Raw genomic sequence first — 20,191 nt, forward strand, 5'->3', positions numbered from 1 at the left:
TTGGAAGGAGGGGAGACTGCCTTGTAAGTGGAAAGAAGCTATTATTATTCCGTTGAAGAAACCTGGGAAAGATCAGAGTAACCCTGTAAATTACAGACCAATAGCTTTAACATCTAATCTGTGTAAACTGATGGAAAGGATGGTGAATGAGAGATTGACACAATATTTGGAGTCAAAACATTTAATTGCTCCTTATCAGAGTGGTTTTCGTAGAGGGAGAGGAACAATGGATCCTATTTTATGTTTAGAGGATGATATTAGAAAAGCTCAGATTAATAAAGAAACTGTTGTTGCTGTGTTTTTTGATGTGGAGAAAGCATATGATATGTTATGGAGGGAAGGGCTAATGATTAAATTACATCAGATAGGTATAGGAGGTAATATGTTTAATTGGTTATGGGATTTTTTAAGGGATAGAAATATTCAAGTTAAAATAGGATGTCAGTTTTCGGAAATATGTAAAATAGAAAATGGAACCCCTCAAGGAAGTGTGGTAAGTCCAACATTATTTTCAGTTATGATCAACGATATTTTTAAAGAATTATCCATCGGTTTTGGTAAGTCACTTTTTGCTGATGATGGAGCATTATGGAAAAAGGGAAGAAATGTGGACCATCTTATTGTTAAAATACAGGAAGGTATAGATAAAGTGAGTAAGTGGGGAGTAAAGTGGGGTTTTAAATTTTCAATTGAAAAGACAAAAGTAATGTTTTTCACAAATAAAAAAATAGGGGTTGATAAAAAGTTGTGTTTATATGGGAAAGAGTTAGAAAGGGTTGATTGGTTTCGTTTTTTGGGAGTAGTTTTTGATAAGAAACTAACTTGGGGAAATCATATAGAACATATTATGGAGAAGAATAAAAAGGTTCTAAACATTATGAGGTGTTTAGCTGGGTTGACATGGGGTGCAAATTTCGATTCCCTTAGAAATATATATGTGTCTCTAATTAGATCAAGAATAGATTATGGGAGTGTGGTGTATGGATCAGCAGCTAAAACTAGGTTAAAAAAGTTAGATGTTATTCAAGCCAGAGCACTGAGAATATGTTTAGGGGCAGTTAAATCAACACCAATATGTGCATTACAAGTAGAGTCAGGAGAAATGCCATTATGCATTAGAAGACAGCAGCTAATGGTCAATTATTGGATAAGTTTAAAAGGACATAATGCAGATCACCCAGTTAAGAAATTATTAGGAGAGTGTTGGGAAAGAGGAAAGAAACAAATTGATAGCTTTGGGTGGGTTGGGGATGATAGAGCGAAAATTTTTAATGTATACTATAAGGAATTTAGTCCAACTGTATTGTGGCCTTTGAGACCGACATGGATTTGGAAATATATTAATGTAGACAGAACACTAACAAATATTAGGAAAAGGAAAACATTAGATACTTGCCAAGAATTTTATAATCAACTGCAGAATAAATATAATGAATATTTGCAAATTTATACGGATGGGTCGAAAGACCCTAAAAGTGAAGCAACCAGTATAGCTGTAGTGATTCCTGAATTAAAGATTAGTATTTCAAAAAGAACATCTGATTATTTGAGTGTATTCGCAGTAGAACTAGGTGCTATTTTAGTAGCTTTAGAATGGGTGGAGGAAACTGATAGGAATAAAATAATAGTTTGTAGTGACTCTCTATCTGCGTTGATGAGTATCGGAAAGGGACGTACAAAAAATCATCAAAATATTTTATATGAGATTATGGCGGTTCATCATAGGATATGTGAACAAAATAAAAAAGTTGTATTATTCTGGACTCCTGCTCATGTAGGTATTATGGGGAATGAAAGAGCGGACAGGCTGGCTAAGGAGACAATTAAAAAAGAAGATATTGATATGCAAATAAAGTTATCTAAATCTGAAGGTAAAAGTATAATTTGGAAAGAAAGTAAGAAGATATGGGAAGATAGGTGGGTAAATGAAATAAAAGGAAGACATTTATTTAGAATACAAAAAACAGTAGATGTAGAAAGGATCAGCGGATTAAACAGGAGGGAAGAGATAATTATAAATAGAATACGAACTGGGCATAGTTTCCTAAACGGAACTCTTTTTAAGATGGGGAAACACCTTACTGGTTTATGTAGATGGTGTGATGAAATAGAAACAGTGGAACATGTTTTGATTAAATGTAGGAAATACGCAAGTCAAAGAAGATTATTAAAAACAGAACTAGGTGTTAGTAGGGAATTGAAATTTGAGAAGGTGATCGATCAGCTGAATAGTATTGAGGGGAAAAAGAAGATTTTTCGTTTTTTAAAAAACACTGGGATTTTTAAGAGTCTTTGAGGAGTAGGTGGTAGGAGTCAATAGAGGGCAGTAGTGCAACATAATTGGATGCAAGCTGCCGTTAAAATCTAAAGAAGAAGAAGAAGAAGAAGAAGAAGAAGGCCCTTTTGACAGTGAAGTTGGTGTGCAGCAACCAGGTAAGAGTGTCTGCTATGTGGACCCTGTGGAACATTAGGTGTGTGACAATCTCCACAGCAGTGTTCTGGATGTTGAACAGGGTGTGGACATGGCGTTTCCTTTTGAAGTCGATCACCAGTTCTTTGGGTTTTCCCACATTCAAAAGCAAGTTGCTGTTGCACTATTATACAAAAAAAGTTTTACCTCCTCTGAAGTGAAGGGGGAAGGATGGAGGTGATGTGACCTTTGACCACCATTTCATGACTTATCTGCATTTCAAGGGTTAGGGTTGATTATGTAAGTACTACTGAGCCCCCTCCCATATTTGACTCCTGTCCTCAAACCGGAGTCAAATATGTTTACAGATCTATGCCCATTTTCCTAAATAAATTGTAATATTAATTTCATGTCATCTTTAAGTTTGTGTACAAACATCTTTGAAAATATGGTAATGCTAGATAGTTTTGAACGACATCTGCAAACAAAATTGTGTGTTTAACAGCAGTGAAGAAACTTTTAATGGTATGTTATGATGTAGGCTTATCAGGCCAAAAAATGTACGAGTCAACATTAATTCCAAACATTGATTCAATATAAAATCAACACAAATATGCATGCAGATCCACATTCAGATGATGGTTGAATCAACATTGATATAATGTCAGTTATGGTTGAAACCCCAACGTTGATTCAACATGCAAGTCACCGACCACTTTCAGTATCGTTTTAATGTCAGGCTTCAATATGGATCCAATGTTTCTGCCCAACTTTGTTTCAATGTTGATTCACTCATTTTCCTATCTGGGTTGTTTTTGCTCTGCAAACTTGTTGAGAGGTTGAATTCTACTTTAGATCAAGTATCTCTCATCTTGTTTAATCCATTGTAAAATGTTCTGATGGTGCGTTCATACCTTTCCCTGTCTAGCCTTGTGGCCATTGTGGATGTTGTTACTAAAAACAGAAAGCTGGTGTCTATAGAAACAACTATTCAAGAGAGCACAAAACATAAAGTGATAAATGCCACAATTTCTAACAGGAGGATCAAAAATGGCATAATGAGCAAACTGAAACACTAAAGTTTATTTAGAGAGAAATATGACTACATAAGAATGAAATAAAGGAATTCAATTATGTTTTACAAGAAGCCTCAAGAAAATATATCAAGAATTGAAGTTTTAAAAGCCTCTGGATTTTGTTTACAAGCCATCCTCTCATCAACAAAGATGGTCCAAGTACAAAAAACTAAGCTTTACCTTTAAGCCTGAGAAGGCTAACAGATGGGAAACACACATTTCATTACAAAACTAAACACCAAACTGATGATGTTAAGATGATTTTTTTTAAACATCTTAAGAAGAAAGTTCTTCTTGTTTATTCTTCTAAAAAATGATCAGTGGGTAATTCTGGTAGAAGTCCAGGGTCAAGAATAGACCAACACAGCAAGAGAAAAGTCAATCCTTTCACAGCTGCTCAAAGTAATCCTTTGGGGCAAACATCACTTCTTAGACCTTTACTTGAGACTGATTAGGGAAGAAAGACACTTCCTTAAAAAATAGAATTTGACATCAGGTAATCTTGAGGTAAGAAAAACTGGCTACACTGCAGATTCACACCTTAAAAATGAAGTAGAGGCATTGTCAGAGACTAGGCCCCTCCAAACTATATATGCACTCTTTATGGTGTTCCACTTGCAACTGATTTTGAGTCTGAGGCTTGAAATGGGCTGACAGAGTTGGTCTCCATCGCCAGGTAAACAAAAATCACAAATGTGGCCAAAACAGCAACCAGGGCCAGTTTTTTCCATAAAGTCATGCTGCGCCGCACTGCTCTGTTTGGACCTGCAGATGGAGCTGTAGCAGAAAGCTTGGAGGAGGAGGAACTAGAGGAGCTAAAAGATGTGAAGGAGGTGGAGGGATTCAAACTGGACACTCTGTTGACTGCATGGTTCCCTGTGTAGGAGTAGCTGCTAGTCTTTGTCGTTTTTGGAGACAGACAGGAATTCTCATCACTCCATAAGTCACTGGAGATTAGCGGGCGTCCAGCTGCTCCTCGGATGGGCTTTCGGCAGCTGGCACTGTGATAAATAGAGATCAGAGTCAAGATTGTCATAAAAAAACATGAATCAGGCCTAATAAAGTGTTGCTTGGAGCTACACTGCAACTCTCACCACTTAAAGGTGTAACTAAGATTACACCTGTATCAAGAAGAATTAGATCAGCTGACATTTGATAACAAAAAAATCATACTAGTAAAATGAAAATCAATCAGAAAATTAATATATTAACCTCTGACTGCTTTGCTGTTATTGGTTCAAAGTCCCAAACCTAAAATAAATGTGTAAAGGGAACTGGGTCTATGTACCTGACTTTGGCACATTTGTAGCAGAGCAGAGAAGCAAAGATGAAGACCTGAGCGAACAGCTTTTCTTTCACTAACCTGTTGTGCTGATCAGGGGTGATTCTAGGATCTGACCTTTAGGGGTGCTTAGCCCCCAGCAGGGCTAAGACCCATGAGGAGATATTCGTTGGTGCGGTTTTCTAAATCTAACTGATTATATACTGTACATACATTCACAAACAAAATTAAGAGACATGTCAGTAATTCACAGAACAAAAGAACAATGTTCATTTTACTCAAACATATATGTACTTATAAAGAGTAAAATCAGAGAAACTTTAAATTTTTTCCAGAGCTGTATGAACTCAGTTTGAAACAGAATCTCTAGACCACATCATACCTGCCAACATCTGCTAACATTAATGAGACACAAGCAGCTGTGGAGTGACTCAGTCCTAGTGTGGTCTGCTCTCCCAGAAATGAAAATAAAATCTACTTAAAACTATGCATTTAAAGTCATTTGAAGAACATTTTACTAAATTTATAGGGTTAATAAACCTAAAACCAGTTTATTATCAAGGTAGAAGTTCAGGTTAATGACTAGTGAAAATGAGTCATTAATCTGAACTTTATTTCAAAATCATACTTAGAAATTGTATTACCATTATTTTTATCTGAACGTTATATGTCCATCTATGGAAAAGTAGACATTATGAGTCAAGGTTTTAATATTTTAGTTCACAGTTTATGAAGTGAGACAATCATAGTTTCAATACCAAACACCTTTCTGTTCCCACAGAAACAGCCCAACCCAAACATTCTGGGCTGTTCTTTAGTTTTATCTTATTTAAGTGACTCCAGAGAGGTTTGGGAAATGAATTACAAAACACAACAGTCACTAATCAAACTTCAAAAAAGACCAATAAGAGTAATTAACAAGGTTAAGGACCAGGATCAGACTAACTCATTATTTATCCAAATATTTTGCACATATACACAATTTTGTACTGAACTACAAAATACTCTTCAAATAAATAAAGCCAATACTGTACACAATTTCATTCATAAATATAAAAATAATTGTAAATTAATTAAGTACTGCATTGCCCATTGCAAAAAATCACTAAGCATAATATTTTGCATTGCAAATTGCCATCTAAATAAAGGTGCTGATGATACAAGTCTGACCCTTTATAGCTGGTTAAAAAAAATCTATATGATGGTCTTTACTGTTTTCTTTAGAGGCTGGTTCTAGACCAAATTTACCACAGGGGCCCATGCAGACAGTGTTTTTATGGAGACACTTAAAAAAGAATTAAACAAACACAGAGCAATATTTCATCATTTAATATTGTGAACCAAAGAGCCACTTGTGTCTCCAGAGATTCAGGTTGCAGATCCTGATTTAGTAGATGGAAAGTGTGATTCTATCTCCATGCAGCAGCTAAAAGAGCAGTACCATCATTTTTAATTCATTAAATTAATTTTTATAAAAAATAATTTTAATGTATTTTTAATAATACCTTAAAAAGAAAATTGTGAAGAAAAAATATCTACCACTGAATATTTAAAAAAGACATTTATTTAGTATAATTTCATTAGAACCCCTCTTAGCCCCCATCTAGAACCGGCCCTGGCCTGCAGGTCTGGTGTATTTTTGCTTAGCATGTTTTTTCTTCATTGATAGGTGGTGAGATTATCCAAACTGGTAAACCACATTAATAAAATATTTGTGAAATAATACATTAAATGACCAATGGACAATTATTGATAATATATCAACATTTTTGAATAAAACACACAGAAAGTAATGTAATGTAGGAAATATTTATGTATTTACTGTTAATCTATTAGTATGATTTGTTCTTTAAATGGCCACTTGTTTTGGCTAATGCTATTATTTATTAAATATCATCCAAACTCAACATCCTAAGCAAAGAATCAAACCACAATAGTCAGCTAAAATCACAATAAGAAACTGAATCAATCATAACTAAATGTTCTGTACCATATCAGCCTCAGGAGATGATTGAGGATGAAGAGACGATTTCTGGTTCTTTAGGTTCTAACGGGTCTGCAGTTCCTCTCCTGATCCATTCTCTCTATCATACAGCAGCACACTGCGCCACAATGGACACATTTGTTTTGTCGACAGATGTACACAATATTCATCCTCTCTGAAATTGTTCAGCTTATAATGCGCGTCTTTTCACTCACGTCTGTATTTTTGAAAGCGTTTTTGCTTCTAAGGACATGGAATCGGGTTGAGGACGTTTTAAAAAAGATGCGAGTTGATAGCAGCTGACCGCGGCTGCGTAGTGTCCGTCTCTAGGCAACGGTGATATTCAGCGTCGGTCCGTAGCGTTCTGGGGTCCTTTAGCTCCCGCCATGACAATTTAGCTGACCTTAATATTTCCTGTGTTTTATTTTGGTCATTATTGTTAAACTTAGTGTTGATGTGTGTATGATAGGCGTTTCTATCGGACAGTTATCGGTTCAATACGGGACGCATTTTACGGGAAGGGTGGCAACCTGATTCAGGGGTGCTGAGATACAGTTTTGGGGGTGCTAAAGCACCACTAAAACACGCCTAGATACGCCACTGGTGCTGATTTTAGCCAGCCCTGCTCAGAGGGGCGATGACAGGATGCTTAGACGGAAATGGCTCCAAATCTCACAGACATGCAGCTTTCAGTTCATAACCAAATCAAGTCGCTTATTTGTACATTTCAGCAACAGGTCAATTCAAAGTGCTCAACACAGTCAGTGTATCCAGGTAAACTCATGTCTCATTGAAAAGTGAATATATTTCATTAACAATAATGAAATCATAAACCTCATATACAGTACATATTCAATTATTAATCAAGCCACACAGACACATATAAGGTCCATCATAAACGAAAACAGACAGAACAATAACGAAAAGACAATAAAAATAACATTTTCATCCACTGCCATATAAACTAAAGCACCAACGATTCCACAAACTATAGAAGAACCAAACTGAGCTTTGAACAGGATTGGTCAAAGTCTGAATGATGCCGTTTACAGATCGGGTTAACCTATACTGTACATAAGGTTTTCAAACATAGCAGCACAGGTTGATACACTGACATTTACAATAATCTGACTGGCACTACTCCATTGCTGCCCCTTCAGCAGCATCCTCATGCCATCATTGACCTGGAGATTATGCATGCTGCTTTTCCTGTAATGCCGCCACAGCTGGCCAGTAAACATAGGAGTAAAATATGCTTTAAAGAGTGCAGTTTTGACATGGAATAAGCATATAGAGAACTTTCGAAGAAGCATATTAGCTTGTACATATTGCATACAAAACTGCATGTAAATGTAAATGTATCTATGTGTTGGTGAGACACATAGATCCATTACATCCCGGTACTCTTTTCTTTGTAGTTGCTATTTTTGATTCTTAAATAACATTGATGAGGTGTATGTAAATGAGTTAGTTTAATATTACTGAAGTACTTTGCATTGACCATTAATGGTTGAATGTGTGCATTTAGAGGGCAGAACTTGAGGCTGGACCTCGTGTGGTGTAACGTGGAAGTGTAGCTGTCTGGGGTGCATGCACACAGTTTTATAAGTCTGGAGTTATTTGGGTGTTGGTCATTTTCAGTTTTGGAAGTACAGACACAAAGCATAGATAACTTGAATTGTTTTAGAAATGAGACCTCTGGTTACCCGATTCCTGTTGGACTGTTTATATCAGGAAAAAGCTCCTTCAGAACATCTTTCTCCACTTTCAGCGTCTGATCATTGGCAGTGATTTTCTCAACCTGCACAGAGACAGAGCAAAATTCATTTGAACAGTGGATGTCAGCAGGTTTTATGACTGTCACATCTGTCTCTACAGTCACATTGGCACACAGCAGAGTTCTAACAATACACAATGATCATGGTTTGGTACATATCCCTGCTTTAAAGTCATGGCTTGATAAACTTTATTGTATCCTGTAATCAAGAAAAAATAAATAAAAAATTGAATTAATTTGACAGCAATAAAATAATGTTATTTAATTTCTGAAATCCTTTTCCTTTTGTGTCTTCTCAAACTCCCAGTTGGTTGTAGCAGATGGCTGTTTTTACTGTGCCAGATTCTGGTTCTGCTGGAGGTTTCTTCATTTTAAAGAGCCGTTTTTCTTCTCCACTGTCACTACATGCATTTTTGGTATGAGGAATTGTTGTAAAGTCAACAACACAATGCAAGTGATTGTCACTACATGCTGGTCCAGGGTAAGTGAATGCTGATATTAATGACTCCATGCTCTACTGAGTTTCATTAGATAGAAACTTTTTAATCTACTTTCAATACTCAACTGAGCTTAATGCACTGTTTGATAACTAGGACTAGTTGGGATGTACCTGAATTTTAATGATTTTTTTAGACATACACACTTTGTCATTTAGTTGTATATTTATAATGTACACATTGAGCAAACTTTCATTGCAAGGCTCTAATAATAATAAAATAAATAAGTAATGATAAAAAGCATCAATATAAACATATACAAAAAAGACTAATGGGAATTTAGTAGTGTTATTGCATTAGGGATGAAGCTGTCATGGAATCTGGTTGTTCTGTGTTTGAAGCTGCCCAGAGGACAGACCATGGTGAGGATTGAAGGGTCTTTGTGATTGGCCGAGCCCTGGACAGGCAGCAACTGTGAGTGGTGTCAAGGATGGAAGGGAGCTCAGTACCAATGACTTTCTCAGCTGTCCTCACCGCTCTCTCCATGTGTTACATACTCCAAACTATACAGAGATGCTGATGGGCAGTTTGTTCTCTATTGTCCCGCTGTAGAAAGAGATGTTTGTCGAGTATGAATGACGTTCAGGTTGGAATGCAACCTGGCCGTACAGACACAGGTCACATTTGAAAAGATCAGAAACTAATCAGATTTTCAAGTGGCCTGGGTAGCATTTGTCAAAGTTGGGTCTGTGTTGTGATGCAAGACTGTCATGAAAAGATCAGATACAGGTTGCATAAAAGCAAACAAACAAATCAGATTTGGGCCACTTCAGGCTGCAGTGTGAATGTAGCCTAAGACACCAGTCGGCAGCAGTGGAGAAAGCAGGACTATTGAGTAATCATAGGTATTCCCTGGTACAGCAGCTGTTCGGTTAAGCAGAGTCAGATTTCTGAACCATCTTCTTACCGCCTGGTTCTTGCTGCTGCTGGTGGTATGACTGCTAGCTGGGGACTTCCCTCTGCTCCTCACTTGTGTCTCCACCACTGGAACTGGTTCAGGTTCAATCACAGGTTCTGGTACTGCCATCACTACTGCAATACACAATAAAGTCCATTACAACTGACCCACAACAGCCAGCACATGTGTGTCCTTCCTTTGCGACAGACAAAAGATTTAGGTCTGTGTCAATCTTCCACAGGCCCAATTTGATTTGATTTATATTATTTGACTTCTAAAGGCAGACTCAGTCTAACTGTACAGAACCACTAGACACGACTCAAGCTATAACAACAAAGCCAATTGTCACCGTTACTGTGATTGTGAATGTTTTGTTTTTTTGATTTTGAAGTATGGATCCAACTAGGAATATCCCAATTGGGTTTTTTGTCCCTTCAGTCCGAATCCTTTGATTTTGACTATCGGCCGATACAGAGTCCCGATCCGATAATTCAAAATTACCTTTAGAAAATTAGGTAGCGCAAAGAAAGAGATACAGTAGGTCTCTTATTTTTTGTTTTATTCTTTGCCTACTCTTGAAATACAAACCCATGCGTCCCTGCCTCCCACTTCCATCAGTACTACTGATAGATACTGTTATGTTCCCATTTGTGTTGAGAATAAATATTCATATACATCCTATCCCTGATCAGGATGTAATGCCCGATTCCAATCAAGTCTGAAACTACGTGATCAGGCCTGATTTCCGGTCACATAATCGGATCAAAACATCTTTAGATTCAACAAATCAATACGATTTTGTGCCTGGATAGAGATCTTCATTCTGAAAAGGGAAACCACTAGAAGGCCCTCAGAAGTGAGAACATGCAAATTTACAAGAATGCTGTGATCCCTGATTCATGTACAATGAGTTCATATGTTTATACCGTCCTCTGTGTCGCTGTAGATTTCAGACTCAGAGTTGCCATTGTGGTTGATCTGTATTTCTGTGGGAAACGGTTGTGCAGGACCGTCATCCAATAACTTCTGTAACTTCTTCTGATACAGTTCACGAGTTGAGTCTGGATAGAACAACATGGAAAGAAATGCATGGTAAAACCAGGATTGTCCTATAGAAGCCACACAAAGATGAAAAGTGTGAGAGGAGCTTCAACTTTCAGCAGAAAAACAAGTAAGAGCTGCAATGGGCTATATGAAAGCATGTTCAATGCTAAATGGACATAGTCAAAGTCTGGGGGTCTCATTTGCAAAGCTTGCATATGTACAAAATGGGGCCTAAAACTTGCAAATGTCGTTTCCAAGCAAATATTCTGATTTATAAACACAGTACCTGTGTATATGCCTGTACTCGTGAGCCATAAATATACATGAACTTTCAAATGACTAAAAGAAGTCTGTAAAGCAGTTTCAAACCTAAACCAAAGTCCACAAAATATTTAAGTGTTTTCTCACAATCCTATTCTCCAGGGTGAGACGTACCCCAGTTTTCTTTTATTTTATACCACAAATTAAGCACAAAATATGACAAGGTGTGAAGCGTTCACGTGATGTAAACACTTAAATACATCTGTGTGTAATGTTGTGTAATGTTGCGCAATGAATGCATTGGTGCTGATGGGAACCATTGTAAATGGAAGAATCAGGAAGGAACGAGTTTTCAGGAATCACCAAGATCTTCTGGCTCATGATGATGACTGGCTGATGGCTGACTCAAGACTCCCTGGAGCAGTGGCCCTCAAATGGTGGCACAGGCCACCATTTGAGCCCACAAGCATTCTATTTCTGGACCCAGATCCTGATCCAGAAAAGACGATGAATGTTGATCCGTTCTGGATTTTCCAGGTCTGAAAAGCCACCACTCTGTCACTTCAGTTTGGTTTGAACGTCCTAAAGATGTAACATCAATCTGTTGACAGGCTGTCATTGGGTCAGACAGTTAAACGCATCAGCGAAAACGGCTTTTAGAAAAAGAAGTTGACGGTTTGCTAATTTTGGGTAAGCTTGGCATACACCAAGTTCAAAAGTAAAACTAAGGTGGACAACAAAAAGTACTGATAGACCAGATTTATTTATTCTCCCTTCAACCAGCACAAGACCAATGTACCTATAAAGGGACAATATCCTGGGGATATTGATCCTGTTGATCCTGTAAAAATCAACTTTTGAGCTTTACATCATGTTATAATGTTATTCCCTCATCAAAAACACACCTAGAATGTTGCCACCGGAACCACATCGATCCTGTTCAAATACAGCTGTTCTGGGGTTCCTGGCAACCATCTCCTAACAGCGTGAATTAGCAGACTGCAGACTGCTATGTGTTTCAATTAATGATACTGAAAGTTAACTCTGAAGCCACTTTAAGGAACAATGCTAGTCTCTACATGAGTTTATGGTGTCACAGCCAGTGCTGATGTAACGCTAATTAAGGCTAGGCGCCTGACTATGTCCAAACATGGTAATAGGCAGTCAGAAAGGTTCGGCTGAGGAGCCCGTATGTGTGACTAAAACACCAAAAGACAGCTAGTAAGTTTAAGTTATTGTATTCAAACTTAGATTTTTGCATATATTTAGGGAGGTATTCAATAATAATAATATTATTAATATTTTCCTATAAGTATAAACAATAAACACAACAGGAAGACAACAATAACAAATAAATAAATAAATAGACCCTGATAACACCCAAGAGTTAACCCTAACACCAACACAAGCAGCTAGCCACAGCAGCAACAGCAATGGAGCAGATCCGTGTTCACCTCTCACTCGGAACTTAAAGTGTGCTGTCAGTTTGACCCGCCAAAATAAAATACGGTTTGATTATTTTGTAAAAGTTACACTGAGCGCAGAAAGTGGGGCCTCATGTACTGATGCACTATTTCACTATAACCCGCAGGGGGCAGTGGCTAATCCCGTTTCCAAATCTCCAGATCTCAGAGAAGGTGTGCTTTAATATCAGGCGTCCCTCCCATTAAGGGTGTGTAAACTTGAATCACATGACTGTGGCTACAAAAACAATGCTTTCAATTCCCACACTTCCCCAATTCCTCACATTGCTTTCTGCTTTCTGCTTTTTTCCCCGTAGTTGCCATTGATAACATTTATCAGCTGGGTCATTTAAATAAGCACTGGCATTCACAAGGTGCTATGCATTGACCATTTATGGTTGAATGTATGTCTGTTGTAGAACCTGAGGAGCGACCTTGTACAAAATTTTTAGGTTCAGCTGTCATTTATAAAGAAAAATTGCATACTGCATACTACACAAGGTTTAATAAATCAGAATTTTTTTTCGCCGTATGCCATTTTTCTCTTTCGGATGTATGTACACTTTTAGGATGAATCCTATGCAAGCCTTTATAAACGAGACTCCTGTTTTTTTTTATTCTTGGACATGACTTGAAAAATCATATTCACATATGTTTCCCATCCAATCAGTTATTTTGCACATAATAATATTCACACTTCATTGAGATTAGCAACTGACTGTGACCATGGAAGTAATTGAAGTGATTAATTCTGATAATTTGGATGAGTGAGTAAATACTTTTGGTAATATAGTGTATATCAAGAATCAATTATGTTTTGACTCGTCATCTGTGGGGACAGTGCATCACCCACAACAGACATGTTGTTCTGTGCAAAGTGCAGCTGGAAGAAGCACTCACCTACAATTGGCCCCACTTTCATTCCATGCTTTTGCAATTCGTCCCTCAGGCTCTCATCAGTAAGTGATGTGATGTCAACTTGCTCCAGATGATGTTTGTTTGATTTCCTGGTGGCTTTCTGTGGCACAAAAGTAGACAGTTAAAACTCAAACTTAATGCAATCCTGGCACAAGTTTATTTTCATTCACAAGTCACTTCATCAGCCTCCCTGAATGGCATGATTGAAACAACAACTATTGTTGCAAATCATCCAAAAACATTCTGATATTTTGAAATAAATATTCCAATATGGTTGCAAAAGAAAACCTTGCTTTAGCTGAACCAAATGCCACAATCTGTTTGATGGGATGTGCCGAAAAAGAGAAGCAAAATCTGCAGAAGCACTAAAACACTGACTGTAACTCAGTGAAGTGTGGCTAACCACCAGGAATGTGAGGAAAGCCGAAGAGGAAATGCTCTGCGTCAATGAGGAGTGAAGCTGTGGTTCTCTATGTGTGAAATGGGCGGAGAGTGTAAAACCAGATGTTCTTCCTAAGGGCAATTTAACCTGGATGTTTCATCATCACATCAGTCTTTTCTAGAGTGAAACTGTGTGCTCCCTCCTCTGCAGCCACACCCAGCTCCAATGAAGTCATATTTCTCTTTATTATCACCTTATAGAGAGTAGTCAAATGTGCAGCATGCCAGGACTTGTGGTTTTACACTGAACTGCTTGGCAGAGTAACAATGGACTGTGTAGTTCGTTGTCACAAAGATGGAAAATATTTTCATTATTGCCATTACATATTCTTCATATTTTACAGTAGGCTTCTTTCACAATAGTGGGACATAAAATAGGACGTATGGCAGAAGAATCCAACTCTACAGATAGACATCTGAGAAATGTCCAGAATGACTTTTTGGGATTCTTACTCACTGGTGCATTCCCTCTGTAATCGCACTGGCATGTAAACACTAGGTTACACAACACATTGCAAATAAAATCCAACATAAAGCTGGTCTTTAACTTTTAACCACATGCACAAAGAATTTCCTCAGTAAAGAGGCTTGCTTTAGCAGTTGTAATAGGATCTGTGATTGTTCTGTATTTGAAAAAAAAATGTTCCCTTTGCCTTCCCACGTGCATGTCATGTCATAAAGTCAATTTAAGATCCCCCTTTTTGTTTTAACCAGTCGTAATTCTAATTAAAGATTGAATGACACCATGATACAAGATACCGTCAATGTATTTTAGATAGGAGTCTATAAGATTCAATTAGTGCAAATTACATTTCAGATATACTGAAAGCAAATAATGAGTAGGCAAAACCTACCTAGTCAAAATTCCTTTTAAGATATCTCCAAATATATTAGAAATATCTTTAAAAAATTTTAATCTAAACATTTCCTGCATTTTAGATATCTTTAACATGCTGACCAGTTAGAATGACATTACTGAAATCTTGAATAAGTTTTTTTTTTTTTTTAGAGCTTACATTTTTATTATTTTTACAGAGCAATAATACAGCCATACATCAATGGTACATAACACAAGTGTTGACAGTATGAAGTTTTCCATAAAATAAACATCTTGGCATGATATCTTTCAACCTCAGCATCACATTTGTAGACTCCTCACCACACAACATTAAAATAAGGATACATTTTGGGCAGGATAGCTAAACACCATATGCCAAGAGACAAACTTGTTAGGCTTATTTACATCAACAGAGCTTCTGCTGCCCCCTGCTGGCTAAAAGTGGTTTTTTGAAGTCTTAATGAGTAGGTTATCTGTTCCATTTTATACAATTCTCTTACTTTTTGAATCCATAAGTCATAGGCAGGTGGCTCCAACTGCATCCACCTGATTGTAATGCATTTCAGGGCTGCTGTAAAAAGGACATTTAACAGATATACTTTGGCCCGTCCTTGCAAACCATCTGGTATAATACCAAGTAACGCAACTGTAACATCCTTTGGTATAACTTCAGGGAAGATTTGGTTTATAGCCCTGTACACCTCATCCCAAAAGTTTTGAAGTTTGGGGCATGACCAAAAAATGTGTGTATGATTGGGGACCGCTGAGCCACAGTTTCTCCAACACAAGCTTGGTACTTTAGGATCCATCTTGGAAACTACATCTGGGGTCCCGAAATATCTGCTACTAATTTTCCATTTATATTCCCGCCACGTATTTGAGTTTGTAACTCGATGTGCCTCAGTCCAGACTTCCTCCCATTTTTCATCAGAGATTCTTTTGGCCGTCTCTGCCTCCCATCTTTGTTTTGTCCAAGTGGGTTCGTTAAGGTTCATTGACAGAAATACATTATATAACTTTGTTATCAATTTTTTATCTCCTCCCCCTTTCTGGTAATGGATTAGGAGGTTTTCTATTGGTGTGGGATTTAGTACTCTTTCCCAGTCCCTGTGTGCAGACAAAAAAGAGCGCAACTGTAAATATCTAAAGAAATCACTTTTCTGGAGATGAAAATTCCTACATAACTCTTCAAATGACATAAGGTTGTTCCTGTCGATCAACTGATGAAGAAATGTAAGCCCCTGTTCAGCCCATTTAGAAAACTTTTTGTCTAAGAAATTGGGTGTGAAAGATTTAATATGTCCAATGCTTGTTAATATTGATAAACCTCTTGGTAGCTTGAAAGAAATTCGCACTTTGTTCCAAATGTTAAGTGTGGTTTTAGTCCACAATGGCAGATCCTTTACTGGAATATCTAAAAATAGCAATACCTTTAATGGTACTGAGCACTTTGCTTGCTCAATGCTCAGCCATCTTGTTTGAGAATCCTGTTGGATCCATGAAATTAAAGGCTTTAACTGAGCTGCCCAGAAATAGTATTTCAAAACAGGAAGATTGAGGCCCCCTTCCGTCTTACTTCTTTGTAGTGTTTTATATTTTATGCGAGGGCACTTGCTTTGCCATATGAATTTTGATATAATTTTATCCAATTCAACAAACATGGACTTTGGTATGCCAACTGGTAACATCTGGAATAAATACAATAATCTGGGTAACAGATTCATACGAATGATTTCAATGCGACCGAGGAGGGACAAAGGCAATGCTGACCATCGCTCTAGGTCATTTTTAATTATATCCAGTGTTTTGCTGTAATTGGCATGATACAAATCATTTAATGAGAGAGGAATATTGATGCCTAGGTATTTAATGCCCTCCCTTGGCCACATAAAGCTGCTCTGTTGTTTAACCCCCAGTGGAATATTGCTATTGACATCCATTGCCTCTGTCTTATCAACATTTATTTTATAACCAGAAAAATGTCCATAAACAGAAATCATTTCCCTCAGACGTGGTATTGATGATGTAGGATCAGACAGATACAGAAGTACATCATCTGCGTAAAGAGATATTTTATGTTCCTCTGTGCCAATCAAAATCCCTTTAATTTCATTATTGTCCCTAATAAGCTGGGCTAATGGCTCGATACTAATTGCAAACAAAAGAGGTGACAAAGGACAGCCCTGTCTGCATCCGCGCTCCAGTTTGAAACTTGCCGACCTGAAACCATTAACTCCTACAGCCGCTTGTGGGGATGAATATAATGTATGTATCCAATCTATAAACTTGGGCCCAAATTTAAATCTCTTTAATGCTTGAGTAAGGTATTTCCATGACACGAGATCAAAAGCCTTTTGGGCATCTAAAGATATTACAGCTGTCATAGCTTTCTTTTCTTTTTGGTGAGACATGATATTTAATAAACGACGCAGATTATTTCCATAGTGCCTCCCGACAATAAATCCGGTTTGATCTGGATGTATGATTTGATTTATTATGACATCTAATCGTCTCGCCAGAATACCAGTTAGAATGCGTACGTCCCCATTAAGCATCGATAATGGTCTATATGACGTGCAGTCAGTGGGATCCTTACCTTCTTTATGCAAAACAACTATTGTGGCATCAGACCAGGATGGCGCCATTGTTTTAGTTTCTAAAGAAAAGTGGTATGCTTCCAATAAAAGTGGAGTAATGATGTCTATGAAACATTTATAGAATTCATTTATGAAACCATCGGGACCAGGACTCTTATTATTTTTAAGGGATGAGATAACGTTTTTAATTTCTTCTTCTTGAATTGGCTTATCTAATTGTTTAGCTACAATATCGGATAATTCAGAAATATTTATATTTTGTAAGTAGTCTGCTATCTTACTCTCATCACCGCAAGTGTCAGTGTCTCGGTATAAAACCTTGTAAAATTCTGCAAATGTTTCAGCAATATCTTTTGGTTTTAAGATGGATTTATTGCCCGATTTCAGCTTTTGAACTACATTTGAGGACTGTTGTTTTTTAAGTCGGAAGGCCGATAGTCTGCTCGCTCTATTTCCATTTTCATAATACTGTTGCTTGGCAAAACGAAGGTTACCTTCTATCTTTTCTGAAAGTAAATCTTGGAGCTCTCTGCGTGACGTATTCAAATCATTCAGAATCCTGGATGCTCTAGTCTTTTTATGTTGAAGATCCAGTTCCCGAATTCTATCTTCTAAATATTTCTGTTTGGCTGCCTTTTGTCTTTTTTTTGCTGTCGTGTAGGAGATGATGCTACCTCTTAAATAGGCCTTTGCACAGTCCCACAACATAATAGGAGATGTTTCAGGGGTATTGTTTATGTCCAAATAATTTTTGAGGTCTAATTTAACAAATTCAACAAATTCTTTGTCATTAAGAAGGGAGGCATTAAGTCTCCATTGCTTAAATGATGGTGTCAATCCTATATTCCACTTGAGAATAACAGGTGAGTGGTCAGAGATTGTGATGGGCAATATTGTGATATCCTCAATTCTGTGTAGCTCGGCCTTGGCAGTAAAAAAGTAATCTACTCGTGAGTAAGATGCATGTCGGTTTGAGTAAAATGTGAAATTTCTGTCCTTTGGGAATTTGGATCGCCATACATCCACTAATCCAGCTTCCACAGACATATTTTTAAGCATTTTACCCATCTTAGATATGGGGGTTCGAGAGGCTGGGTGCCTATCTATATTTGACATTACACAATTAAAATCCCCCCCCCCATAATCAGTAGACCAGAGCTATATTCTGCAATCATATTGAAAACTGACTTAATAAACCCTGGTACATCTTCATTAGGGGCATAGACATTTACAAAGGACACTGATGTTCCATCAATTATCCCATTTACCAATATAAATCTACCCTCCTTGTCCTTATGTACTAACGTTTCAGTAAAGTTAATTTGCCTATGTATTAATATAGCAACACCCCTTTTCCTACCAGAGCAATGTGATGAATAGTAAACTTTATCAGCCCAAGACTTATTTAATTTTGTATGTTCTACATCTGATAGGTGTGTTTCTTGTAGTAGTGCTACTTGACATTTTGATTGTCTGAGTTGCAGCAATACTTTTTTTTCTTTTGATTGGACTATGCAAACCCTTCACATTATAACTTATTACTGTTAGTGTACTCATAACTGAGTTAATTTAAAAATATATATGTGATAGTATTGTGTTGGAGGCAGAGATGGCCATTTGAAGGATGGAACCAAACTTGAGTAACATGGACGCTGAACACCAAGATGATGCAATAAACTAAAAATAGTAAGGCTTTGCTGTACAATATTGTCAAAACTAAGATTCAAATGCTCTGCTTTTTTAGATGCAAAAGGATCCTCGGGGAACAGAAGGATCAAAACACAGAAAGCACAATTAAAAATGTGCATTGCTAACATAATGCAAGGTAGTGGGTTTAAGTCCCTAGCCACTATAAAAAGCGGCAACAAACACAACCGAAAAAGGGTTGGATGTGTGCAAAAACAACAAAAAGAAATTAAGAGTGTGGAAGTTCAGGCTCCTGCAGGAGAGCATAAGTATGTGTACTTTAACCACAACGTAAAATCTACTAGTAATATTAATACAACTTAATTATGACTAATTATAACTTAGTAATTTAACAAGGTTAGAAGTGACAATGTTACGCACCTTTCAAACGTACCAGTTTAGATAAGTGGCATTGCCGAACATAAACACAGTTAGTATTTAAGCAGTTTCAGTTCCCGTTATTGCAGCGGGGATGGTCTTCCGTATGTAGTCCATGGCCTTCACGGGATCCCGAAACTCCTTACTGTCCTCTTTGTATGTGATTTTGAGTCTTGCTGGATAAAGTAATCCGAAGCGCACATCGCTCCGTCCCCGTAAAGCTTTCCGTGCATCGGAGAAGGCGGCGCGCGCCTTGGCGACACTGGTGGTGTAATCCGGGAAGATGGCAATCCTTTTACCCTGGTAGGTCAGCGGGGCTTTGTCCCTGGCTCTTCTCAGGATGTCAGCGGCGTCTCCATCATAATGCAGCTTGGCGATGATCACACAGGGTCTTTCTCCGTCTCTTGGTTTTGTCAGAGCAGCTGTTCGGTGTGAACGATCGACTTTTACATCCCGGTCCATCTGGAGCGCTTCTCTGATCATTTTTGAAACCTCTTTAGGATTGGCGGAGTTCGGCTGTTCCTCAACGCCAACTATACAGATATTTCCGCGCCTCATCCTCCCCTCCATGTCCTCACACTTGTCCCGTATCTTAACCAGCTCGCTCTGAAGTTCGGTGACGGTGGTCTGCAGAGTGTTTA

The 20,191-nt window shown here is 37.7% G+C and overlaps 1 protein-coding gene across 2 annotated transcripts in view; it reads right to left on the reverse strand.

Moving 5' to 3' along the window:
• Positions 1 to 2,903: 2,903 nt before the first annotated feature.
• The window catches only part of tmpoa (thymopoietin a), a 37,815-nt gene continuing 20,527 nt past the window's right edge, over positions 2,904 to 20,191 (reverse strand). The window contains exons 2-6 of one of the 2 annotated variants that reach the window (XM_032588969.1): positions 13,593 to 13,710; positions 10,851 to 10,985; positions 9,934 to 10,055; positions 8,459 to 8,553; positions 2,904 to 4,487 (exon numbers count right to left, since the gene is read on the reverse strand). In XM_032588969.1, coding sequence (XP_032444860.1) covers positions 4,088 to 4,487; positions 8,459 to 8,553; positions 9,934 to 10,055; positions 10,851 to 10,985; positions 13,593 to 13,710 — 870 coding nt within the window. In that variant the 3' untranslated portion in view covers positions 2,904 to 4,087. Of the gene's footprint in view, positions 4,488 to 8,458; positions 8,554 to 9,933; positions 10,059 to 10,850; positions 10,986 to 13,592; positions 13,711 to 20,191 lie in introns of both variants that reach the window. The other variant, XM_032588968.1, reaches the window with a different exon arrangement.

This window comes from Xiphophorus hellerii, chromosome 17 (assembly GCF_003331165.1).
Source record: "Xiphophorus hellerii strain 12219 chromosome 17, Xiphophorus_hellerii-4.1, whole genome shotgun sequence".
NCBI lineage: Eukaryota > Metazoa > Chordata > Actinopteri > Cyprinodontiformes > Poeciliidae > Xiphophorus > Xiphophorus hellerii.